Source organism: Rhinopithecus roxellana, chromosome 12 (assembly GCF_007565055.1).
Source record: "Rhinopithecus roxellana isolate Shanxi Qingling chromosome 12, ASM756505v1, whole genome shotgun sequence".
Classification (NCBI taxonomy): Eukaryota; Metazoa; Chordata; class Mammalia; order Primates; family Cercopithecidae; genus Rhinopithecus; species Rhinopithecus roxellana.
Window position 1 is genome coordinate 122,740,048 of NC_044560.1, and position 12,523 is coordinate 122,752,570.

General features: G+C 38.1%; 1 protein-coding gene across 5 annotated transcripts in view; it reads left to right on the plus strand.

Annotated features, from left to right (window-relative positions):
- The window catches only part of MAST2 (microtubule associated serine/threonine kinase 2), a 257,689-nt gene that overhangs the window by 92,159 nt on the left and 153,007 nt on the right, over positions 1-12,523 (plus strand). Inside the window, exon 1 of one of the 5 annotated variants that reach the window (XM_030912627.1) lies at positions 8,554-8,595. The exons of the other annotated variants lie outside the window; for them this stretch is intronic. Within the exon in view, the coding sequence (XP_030768487.1) occupies positions 8,569-8,595 (27 nt within the window). The 5' untranslated portion in view covers positions 8,554-8,568. Of the gene's footprint in view, positions 1-8,553; positions 8,596-12,523 lie in introns of those variants that run through there. 5 annotated transcript variants of the gene reach the window in all.

Here is a 12,523-nt window from a genome sequence, read left to right on the forward strand (position 1 = left end):
TGTCATTGTTTATGGGTACTTAATTATTTTGGAGGATATATGACAACATAATGCATAAGGGAAGCATTATTATTGAGAAAGCCTTCTTGGGACTTTTTTATTTTGCAAATTATGACTGCCATAAATTATGGTCATCTTACAAAATGTGATTCAGTTGATTTTTAGTCCTTAAAAACAAAATCTTCAAGAACCAGGTAGATTTCAAGCATTCAATTTCTTCTTGAAATTTTATTTTAAAAAGGCTGATGACATGGATAAAAATGTAACCTAATTATTTGCTTCTGTTGTTCTACATTTCCTTGTTCTTTTCTGTGAGAAGTTTGATAAAGGAAAAATTTCAATTTGTACTCTTCAGTTTTTAGTACCACTAAGATATTTTCATCAAGTCAGTAAATTAGATGGCTTTGAAGGTTAAGTAATTTATCTCACTCTTGTCCCTCTTCTGTGCCCTGCCTCATATATTCCTATTCTATGTTGCAGCTACAGCAGTCTTGTACATTTGTTTTTTTCATAGTCATTTTTCCCCCATTCCTGAGTGTTTTTATCCTCCTTTTCTACCTGTCAACCTTCTGATTATCCTCATGCAGTTAAGACCTGAGTACCTAATTTTCGAATATTATAGTCATTATGGGTAACTCCAGCATCTTTGCAGACAAGGATAATCAGTCCAGTCTCAGATCTTTAGAGTTCCTTGGCTATCTGGAGTCTATGTTAACAATACATTCCTGTAGGCTCCCTCTACAGAATTGTAGAGGGAATTGTTTGATTCAGAAATCTTACAGTAATTTACAATTACATCCCTTGATCACCTCTGAATTAAATTCTGGTGTTCTCTGTGTCAATCTAGATTACAAATTGGTGGTCTGGTGGCCTGTCTACTTCCTATAGATATATTTTATTTAACCACCTTTGGAGATTTAAAGAAGAATTAACCAACATAGTCTCTATCAGTCCCCTTTTGTTTTATCCTCTGCTGCTTTATATATTTACTGAATTTCATCTATTCTAAGGCTCACATCTTTTTACTTTATAACAGCTTTGAAATAGCGGTGTTGCTCTTGATGGTGTGTTATACTTTAATTGGCAGGGCTTATTTTTGTTTTGCATTTTGAAAAATGTTTCTTACTGTTACAAAAAATAACAGTATCTTTTGCAATTGATAGTTTTTCAGGTTTGATAAAGTACAGTATATTACCTTACTGGCCCATTAAAGCATTTGAGTTTGCAACATTTATGTCTCAGTGTAAAGACCGCTACCTTTTTTTAGCTCTCTCCCTTTCCTTTTTCTAAAGTCTTTAAGATCTCTGTTCCTGTGATTCTTTTGTTTGTTTGTTTGTTTGTTTTTGAGACAGAGTTTGTTGTTGTCACCCAGGCTGGAGTGCAGTGGTGCAGTCTTGGCTCACTGCAGCCTTTGCCTCCTGGGTTCAAGCAATTCTCCAGCCTCAGCCTCCTGAGTAGTTGGGATCACAGGTTCCTGCCACAACGCCTGGCTAATTTTTGTATTTTTTAGTAGAGACAGGCTTTTGCCGTGTTGACCAGGCTGGTCTTGAATTCCTGACCTGAGGTGATCTGCCCACCTTGGTCTCCCAAAGTGCTGGGATTACAGGCGTGAGCCACCGCACCCAGCTTTTGTTTCTTTTTGTACCTGTTTGACGTGCCTTTCTATATCATCTGATATTGTTTTGTTTTTTTCTCAATTTATTTGAGGTATATAACGTTTGTGAATTTTTTATGATATAACCACTTTCACATTTTGTGGGTAAACTCAGGAATAATGTATGATTCAGTTTTTTAAAATGCTCATGTATATAATGTAAGTTTCCTACTTTTCATCTTGAGGTAGTTTTGGTAAGGTATATATTTTTAAGAGTTTGTTTTGTTTATTTTGTGATTTTTTGAGATCAGTTTGTTTATATATATGTAATTTTTTTTTCTTTTAAACCTTTGCTGATTTGTTCTTCTATTTCTCTTTGTTTTTCTAATATTGGGTATTAAGACTCTTTTTTTCATGATCAAATATCAGCAGAATGCCAAGTACAGTGGCTCACACCTATAATCCCAGAGAGTGCCAGGTGGGTGAATCACTTGAGCCCAGGAGCTGGAGACCAGCTTGGGCAACATGGTGAGACATCTCTACAAAAAAAAAAAAATTTTTTTTTTTAAGTAGCCAGGCATGGCGGTGCACACCTGTAGTTCCAGCTATTTGGGAAGCTGAAGTGGGAGGATCGCTTGAGCCTAGGAGGTCAACGCTGCTGTGAGCCATGATTGTGCCCTGTACTCCAGCCTGGGTGACAGCAAGACCCTGTCTCAAAAAAAAATTAAAATAGCAACAACAAAAATTCAGTGGAACATTTTTTGTTGTTGTTTTTCCAGAAACCAACTATCCCTTTATTTCAACCTTTTCATATCAGTTTCCTTTTGGTATATCTCTTGCGAATGGCATATAGTAGGTTTTCTTAAAAAAAAAAAAAAAAAAAAAAAAAGTCCTGTTTGTAATGAAAATTTTGTCTATTTACATTTATTATGATTAATGATATATATGGACTTGTTTCTGCCATATTAGTTTTTGTATTTCATGTCCTATATCTCTATGCCTTACTGTCCCCTTTCTTTTTTTACCCTTTAAAAATATTGGTAGAGTTTTTTGTTTTCTTATTTTCTTTTTCTATTTCTACTGGTGTGTTAGAACAAATTCAAACTTTAACCCCCTCCTGAACTCTACAAGCACTCCTTATCTCTTATTACTTCCCCCAAACTTATTTGGCCATGTAATCAAACTATGAAATTCACTGTAACCAGAGGTGACCCAGTTTACCTGAGCCAGAATGATAAGAAGGTTCTGTTTTAACTCTATAAGGAGAGTAACTTTGTAATGAATAATCTGCTTTTTATTCCCTGTTTGTGCTTTCTTAACCCCTTTTCTGCTTAGAAAGCCAGCCCCCTCTGCTTAGCTCAGCAGAACACGCATTCTATTTTAAAGAATGAGATGTTACAGAATTGCGAACAAAAGTCAGTTTGATCTTTAAACTGAAAGTCAGTTTGATCTTTAAACTAAATCTGTTGTAATTTTGTCCTTTAACAATGGTATTGTCATCAGCAGTGGATTCTGAGTAGGCCCTAGAATGTTCACCACTCCTACCCTCACCCCAAACAGTGTTATTTATGTTAGTTACACTATGTGGGTTTAATTATGAGTTATATAAAGAGACATACAATCTTTTAGTGGCAGAGAATACCTTTTTTCCTCCTTGACTTTTTTGTTTGTTTGTTTTTCTTGAGACGAGTTCTCACTGTGTTACCTAGGCTAGTCTCAGACTCTGGGCTCAACTGATCCTCCCGCCATGGCCTCCCAAAGTGTTGAGATTACAGGCGTGAGCACAGCACCTTGCCTCGTTGATTTTCAATGTTAGTTGAAAAGTAATTGTCTCCAAAACCCAGTTCTCTATCCACTTCTAATGGAGTGGATTATTGGGTTATGTTTCTTAGAGTCCGTTAATTTCCTTCTCTGGGAAGAGTGCTGCTACTGCAGTGGGAATCAATATGTATTATGTATAGTGTGAGAATTCAATATAAAGCGAGTGAGGCTCAGAGTCCCAGGGAGGGAGTTGCCTTAGGCAGAGACAGCTTTGACCCATAGTCATCTCCATGCTGGTAACTGTTGACATAAAGGACAAGGACCAGCCTTGTGACTCCTGGCTTGCATATTTACTTGTGGGGGTAGTGGTTACTGCCTTTGGACACTTGGCCTTTGTCTTTTCTTTGGAAATATTTTATGGCTTTAGTCATTGTGAATAATGAGTAGTGCATCTAGGCAGTGAATCCTTATCTGTGTGAATAGCACCCTTTCGTGTTTTGTGTGTGTGTGTGTGTGTGTGTGAGACGGAGTTTTGCTCTTGTTTCCCAGGCTGGAGTGCAATGGCATAATCTCAACTCACTGCAACCTCCGCCTCCTGGGTTCAAGCGATTCTCCTGCCTCAGCCTCCTGAGTAGCTGGGATTACAGGCATGCACCACCACGCCCAGCTAATTTTCGTGTTTCTCCATGAAGATCAGGCTGGTCTCAAACTCCCGACCTCAGGTGATCCACCAGCCTCGGCCTCCCAAAGTGCTGGGATTGCAGGCGTGAGCCACCATGCCTGGCCATGAATGGCACCATTTCGTGTTTTATGTAATACCTTTAGAAGTTTGCTTTGTGGACAAGTGAAAGAGAGTGACTGGTTATTTCTCTAGGATTTAGTATGTACAACTGTCTTTGTAACTTCAGAATATAGTTTAATATCTTTTATTCAGTGTAGTCAAACATTACTTAAAGCTCTTTGGGAAATATCATTGGCAAAAGTATCAAAATGTATCAATTTGAGGGATCCAAATGGTAATAAAATTTTGGAGACTATTAAAGCAATATATCTTGAATATTTGGGGAGGAGTGATAGGGATGGAGTATTGGGGGTGGGTTAGTTTTTAGAGAATAGCATCATAGCACTTAGCTTTAGAGCTTTGCTTCTGGTGGTTTAGATTAGAAAAATTTCCATTTCTTCTTCCTATTTTTTTTTTTTTTTTTTGAGACAGGGTCTTGCTCTGTCACCCAGGCTGGAGTCTAGTGGCGTGATCTTGGCTCACTGCAACCTTCACCTCTGGTCTCAGGCGATCCTCCCACCTCAGCCCCCTGAATAGTTGGGACTACAGGCATGTGCCACCACTCCTGGCTAATTTTTTTTGAACTTTTTTATTGGAGACGAGGTCTCACTGTGTTGCAAGGCTGGTCTTGATCTCCTGAGCTCAAGGAATCCTCCCGCCTCGACCTCCCAAAGTGCTGGGATTACAGGTGTGAGCCACCACACCTGGCCAATTTCTTATTATTAATCCAAAGTGTCTTACTTTAAACTTTTAAGTTTATTTTTAAAATTCAAGCCTAGGAATAACTTTTGTGAGAAAGGCAGAGTAGGTGTTTTTATCTCAGGTGAACAGGTAAGAATAATGAGGTTTAGAAAGGTTTAATGACTGACCAAGATTTTATAAGAAAGTAAGTAGCAGAATTGTGTTCACATATTTTTCTAAGTCCTAGGTTCTTTATACCATGTAGAAATACCCTGTTTATATCATCAAGCTGTTTATCAAACTCAAATGAGAATAACACATTATTTATAGAATAAAGGTTTTTGTTTGTTTGTTTTTGTTTTTTCTTCTTGAGACAGAATTTCTCTCTATTGCCCAGGCTGGAGTGCAGTGGTGTGATCTTGGCTCACTGCTGATCACAGTGTACTCCAGCACTGCCTCCCAAGCTCAAGTGATCTTGCCACCTCAGCCTCCTGAGTAGCTGGGACTGCTGGCACATGCCAATATGCCCAGCTATTTTTTGTAGTTTTTGTAGAGATGGGGTTTCACCATGTTGCCCAGTCTGGTCTTGAACTCCTGAGCTCAAGCAATCTTCCTGCCTCGGCATCCCAAAGTGCTGGGTTTACAGGTGTGAGCCACTGTGACTGGCCTAAAGTATTTTCATGTTCATTACTTTATTTGACCTTTACAACAGCTGTATCTAAGCCTTTGAGGTAGATGGAATCCCAGGTCACACAGTTACATGTTTTTGAGCCATGACAGAAACTTAGTTTTCCAAACTTTAAGTTTTGTGTTCTTGGCCAGGCATGGTGGCTCACACCTGTAATCCCAGTGCTTTGGGAGGCTGAGGTGGGTGGATCACGAGGTCAGGAGATAATGTTCCTTTAAGACTAGATATTAAATGATATTAAGATATATTTTCTTCCTAGTTAATATTTTTCTCTTCTTAAAGCATTCCAGCTCTCCGTGGAGTAACTACCAGCCAGGAGACTGTCCGTAAATAATATGTGATAATAGAACATATTCTTCCCCTAGTAAAACTTCTTGCTGATATTATTGCAATTGATAGTTTTCGTCAATGCAACTCCAAACTGGTAGACAGGACCCTATCATGTGCCTTATAATGATGATAACAATAATAGTATGAACCATTTACTTACTTGATGGATTCATAGATTTATTCGTCCAATATTCATTTGGTGCCTTCTAGGCCAGGTATTCTGCTGGGTGCCAGGAATGTCCTTGTGAGCAAGACCAATTCCTACTCACCTGAAGCTAACAGTCAAAGAAAACAGGTAATTTAGCAAATAATTATAATAATGAGTAAAGTAGGTATGATTGAGGAATTAAAGGAATATTTGGGTAATATATGGGAGGAGGCTGGAGGGGAAACTGTGTAGAAAAACTTTCCAGAGGAAATGAAATTTAAACTGAACTCCAGGAAGGTATAAAAAGAGATAAAGAAAAATAATCCAGACCAAGAGAACAGTAAGTGTGAAGACCTGAAGGTGAAAGAAAGCATGGCAAGCCTGAGTCCAAAACTCCAATAAGACTGGAGAATTGTGCAGATGATACTGAGAAGGGAGGCAGTCACAGCCAAGTAGTGCCCTGTAGACTACAGAAAGGATTTTAGACTTTATCCATTGCAGAATTATAAGAGAGAAAGGAACCATTTAAAAAAGTTATTTTTGGCTGGGTGCGGTGGCTCATGCCTGTAATCCCAGCACTTTGGGAGACCGAGGCGGGTGGGTCACCTGGGGTCAGGAGTTCGAGACCAGACTGACCAACATGGTGAAACCCCATCTTTACTAAAAAAACAAAAATTAGCTGGGCATGGTGGCATATGCCTGTAATCCCAGCTACTCGGGAGGCTGAGGCAGGAGAATCGCTTGAACCCGGGAGGTGGAGGTTGCTGTGAGCCGAGATCATGCCAGCCTGGGTGACAGAACGAGACTTCATCTTAAAAAAAAAAAAAAAAAAAGTTATTTTTGACTTCAGTATTTATTTCATTAAACCCACATGGGTTATTACTCAGAAAACAAGTACTATATATGATATTTACATTAATATAACGTTAATCAAGGGGGACAAAACTGAATGAAAGGGAGACCAATTAGGAGGATGTTTAGGATGATGGTGGCTTGTGCCCGGGGAAGTAGAAGTGAATTGACAGATTAAAGATAGGTATTTTGGAAGTAGAATTGACAGAGCTTGATGAATAATGGATATAGAGAGTGAGAGAAAGTGAAAAATCAAGAATGACCCTGGGTTTGGTGGTACCATCATCAAAATAGAAAACAGAGGAGGAGCGAGACTGAGTAGAAAGATAAGCTGAGTTTTAGACATATTAAGACAAGGTAGTTGTATGTACAACTATAGAGGTCTAGTATGGGATAGAGATACAAATTTGAGATTTATCTGTAAAATATATAGAGAAAGGAGAGTGTACAAGCAGAACTTTAAGGACAGTCCACATTTAAGAGTTTAAGGTGATGGAGGATGAGCCTACAAAGGTGTTTAAATGGTGTGTTTGCAGGGATAAGAGGAAGAACAAGAGAATGTGTCTTCATGGCAAGAAAAGTCTTCCAGGACAGAAGAGTGAATGGTACTATCAGGTGCTGCTGAGCAGTGGAGCCAAAAAAGATAGGTGGTCTAAAAATGCAGTGATGCTTCATTACACTGGCATTATACATAACATTGGCAGTGTGGCAAGAATGGTTTAAATGGGGTGGTAAGATCTGGGGATATTTGTAGAGTGTTGAAGAATGAGTAGGAAGTGAGAAATTAGAGATGTTGGATGGAGATAACTCATTCAAGAAGTGTGGTTGTGAAGGGAAATAAAATTGATAAGGCAGTGTTTGAAGAGGGATGTGTAGTTATTAAGGGAATTTATATCCTTACCTCAAGCTGGAATAGACTTGAATGTGTTCAGAATGCTAATCAGGAAGATCATTAAGAACATGAAGAGTCAAGAGATAATGAGTAGATCAGAGAAGGCTGAATGGAATGGGCTTCACCTGATATTGTAATATATTACCAGGTATTACCAGCCTAGTTGCTAGAAGGTTATGAGTAAAATAATTTATGGTTATCTGTCTAAATGGGAGTACTCTTGCCTCAGCCAAGTTTCCTGATTGTGTAGCTTTTCTCCCCAACCTGCTGTAAATATTCCCTGGGAAAAGGAGGCTTGGGAAAACATTGCTCCTTGGACTACCTTTATGTGGTTGGAGGGCACTTCTTGTTCCACCGTGCCTTAGTTGTCACAGAAGGTACTGATCTGGAGTCCTGGCATCAAATGCAGGCTTTTGTATAGGTGTAAGGAAGTCGGAAGGGATGAATTTCCACAGATACATTTCCATGCCTCTAAACAAATGCAGAGAGGGGCATATATGCATTTTATAAAATTTTATTATTGTTAAGCCAAAATTATACTCTACCATGTTACCCATTTAAACTATTCAAGAAGTCAGAACTGTCATGTAGATTCAAAGAACAAATATTTCCAGTTTTATATAGATTGTTTCAGAAAGTAGAAAAAGAGGATATATTACCTTAGCACATTTTATGAATGTCTTCGTCTGTTCATGCTGCTATAAAAAAATACCACAGATTGGGTAATTTATAAAGAACAGACATTTATTTTCTTACAGTCCTGGAGTCTGAGAAGTCCAAGATCAAGGTGCTGGCATTTGTGTGGCGAGTGCCTTCTTGCTGTTTCTTCACATGGCGGAGGATGGAAAGGCGAAAAGGGCTGAAAGATGTATGAAGCCTCTTTTTTCTCTTTTAATTTTGATTTTTTTGAGATGGGGTCTTGCTCTGTTGGCCAAGCTGGCCTCATACTCCTGGGCTTAAGCGATTCTCCTGCCTCAGTCTCCTGAGTAGCTGGGACTACAGGTGCATATCACCATGCCTGGCTTAAAGCTTTACGAAGGCCTTAATCATTTCTCTTGTTTTTCCTCTTATCCCTGCAAACACACCATTTAAACACCTTTGTAGGCTCATCCTTCATCACCTTAGACCCTTAAATGTGGACTGTCCTTAAAGTTCTGCTTGTACACTCTCCTTTCTCTATATATTTTACAGATGAATCTCAAATTTCTATCTCTATCCCAGATCTTTTTGCTGACCTCTATAGTTGTACATACAACTACCTTGTCTTAATATGTCTAAATGTAAAATGTACAAGAGAGGAGGCCTCATGACCTAATCACCTCTTACAGGCCCCACCTCTTAATACTATCACATTGGATTTTAAAGTCCAATGTGAATTTTGGATGAGACACAAACATTGAAACCTTAGCAATGAGGATAGTATAAATATGATGTCAAAATTGGACAAGAACATTTCGAGAAGAGAAAGTATATAGGCCAGTCTTACTTACTAATATACAGGCAAATATCCTAAATAAAAGTTTCTAGGCCTAGATACTTTTATTAGTGAAAACTGTTAATATTTAAGGAAGAAATAACACCAGTCTTACATAAATTCTTTCAGAAAATAGAGGAGTAAGGAACAGTTCCCTGTCAGTTTTAGGAGACCGGCATAATTGTGATACAAAAATCTGATAAAGACATAAGAAAATTAGAGATTATTATCCTTTATGAAAATAGGTGTAAAAATCATTAATGAGATATTAGCAAATAGAATCTAGCAATGTATTTGATAAAGTTGAATTTTAGCTGGGCACGGTGACTCACACCTGTAATCCTAGCACTTTGAGAGGCCAAGGTGGGTAAATCACCTGAGGTCAGGAGTTTGAGTCCAGCCTGACTAACATGGTGAAACCCCATCTCTACTAAAAATACAAAAATTAGCCAGGCATGGTGGCACACACCTGTAAACCCAGCTACTTGGGAGGCTGAGGCAGGAGAATCACGTGAACCTGGGAGGCAGAGGTTGCAGTGAGTGGAGATCACACTACTGTACTCCAGTCTGGGTGATGGAGCAAGGCTCCATCTCAAAAAAAACAAAACAAAACAAAACAAAAAACCGAAACTTGAATTTAACTCAGAATTGCAAAATTAATTTAATCTTAGAAAATCAATCACTGTAATTGGCCACATTAACAGCAGAGAAAAACTATGTAAGCATTTCAGTAGATGCAGAGAAAGTATTTGACATAATCCATGCCCATGTGTGAGAAAGACTATGAACAAATTAGGAATAGAAGAGAACTTGTTAAAAAGTTATCCATGAAAAACCTATAACTAACATAATATTAAATATTCAAAATGTTAAATGCTTTTCTCCTAAGATTAGATGAGAAGCCAGACAAGGATATCTACCACTTCTATTTAACATCTTATAGAAAATTCTAGAAAATGGAAAGAAGTAAAACTCTCCCTATTGATAGAAGATATGATTGTTTATATAGAAAAATTCTAAGGAATATACAAAACAGTTATGATTAATAATGGTTTTACCATAGTATAGGATACATGGTCAATATAAAAATTAATTACATTTCTATATACATGCAAGCAATTGAAAAATGAAATAAAAGGTTTTATTTATAATAGCTTTAAAAAATCTACTTAGGGATGAGCTTCATAAAAGGAGTTTTTGTTAAAAACGGTAAAACATTGCTTAGAGTAATTAAAGTACGCGGTAAATGGAGAAATACTATGTTCATGTATTGTAAGACTTGATGTTTTCAGATATCACTTCTTCCAAATTGATGTATAATCCCAGCAGGCTTTTTTTGGTAAAAATTAACAATTGGATTCAGAAATTCAAATTGAAATGAGAATCTAGAATATCTAAAGCAATCTTGGAAAACAACAAAGTTAAAGGACTGTATAATCCGACTTCAGGACTGAATATAAAACTACAGAATCATGACAGTGTGGTGCTTGCATAGGGCAGAAAAATAGATCAGTAGGATGCAATAGAGAGCCTAGAAAGGTTTCAAAAAAATTTGTTAGGGAAAGGACAATGTTTTCAATAAATGGTATTGAAATAAGTGGATATCCATCTCACGTATTACTTCAAAATTAATTTTCACTCGTCAAAAGGCACCACTGGCCTGGCGTGGTGGCTCATGCCTGTAATACCAACACTTTGGGAGGCTGAGGCAGGTGGATCACCTGAGATCAGGAGTTCTAGACCAGCTTGACCAATATGGTGAAAATCCGTCTCTACTAAGAATACAAAAATTATCTGGGTGCCTGTAATCCCAGCTACTCGAGAGACTGAGGCAGGAAAATCACTTGAACCCGGGAGATGGAGGTTGCCGTGAGTCGAGATCGCACCACTGTGCTCCAGCCTGGGTGACAGAGCGAGACTCCATCTCAAAAAAAAAGAAAAAAGAAAAAAGAAAAAGGTACCACCAATAACTTTAGTAGGCAAGCCACAGATTAGAACATATTTACAAAACATACATGACACAGGACTTGTATTTAGAAGATTATTAAGAACTCTTACAATTTAATAGCAAAAAGGTAACTCAATTTTTATTTTTTATTTTTTTTTATTTTTATTTTTTTTGAGATGGAGTCTCGCTCTGTCTCCCTGGCTGGAGGGCAGTGGCACAATCTCGGCTCACTACAAGCTCCGCCTCCCGGGTTTACGCCATTCTCCTGCCTCAGCCTCCCGAGTAGCTGGGACTACAGGCACCCGCAACCGCGCCCAGCTGATTTTTTGTATTTTTAGTAGAGACAGGGTTTCACCATGGTCTCGATCTCCTGACCTTGTGATCCGCCCGCCTTGGCCTCCCAAAGTGCTGGGATTACAGGCGTGAGCCACCGCGCCCGGCCTCAATTTTTAAAAAGGTAAAAAAATTTTAAGATACTTCACAAAGGAATATATATTGATGGTTAATAAGCACATGAAAAGATACTCAACATCATTAGTCATCAGGAAAATGATTAAAGCCACAGTGAGATACCCCTACACACCTAAATGGCTAAAATGTAAAATTACTAAAATATAAAAAACTGATACCATATATTGGCATGAATGTAGGGCAGTTGGAACTTTCTTATATTGTTAATGTAAACGTAACATGTATTAGCTAGAATGTGAAGCAGTTGAAACTCTCATACATTGTTCATGGGAGTGTAACATGGTATAATCACTTTAGAAAAAGGGCTGGTAGCTTCTTATGAAACTAAACATATATCTACCCTTTAACCAAGTAATTTTACACTTTTAGGGATTTACCCAAGACAAATGAAATATAGCTTGTCAAAAAGACCTGTTACAGGAATGTTAATAGCTGAAAAATGGAATTGGAGAAAGGATAAATTAACTGGGGTGTATTCATATTGCTATTGTTACTTGCAACAACATGGATGAATCTCACAAATACTATGCTGAGTTGAAGAAGCCTATGTAAAAAGGTTTATATTTGTATGGTTCCATTCATATGAAGTTTTGAGGAAGTAAAAGTAATCTGTGGTAACATAATGAGAATAATATTTGCTTGGGGTAGGAAGATAGTGGTTTGTTGGGGATTTACAAAGAAAGGACATGGTGAAACTATCTGGATTGATGGACATGTTCTGTATTTTGATAGAGATTTAGGTTGGCTGGGTGCAGTGGCTCACGCCTATAATCCCAGCACTTTGGGAGGCTGAGGCGGGCAGATCACGTGAGGTCGGGAGTTCAAGACCAGCCTGACCAACATGGAGAAACTCCGTCTCTACTAAAAATGCAAAATTAGCCGGGCGTAGTGGTGCATGTCTGT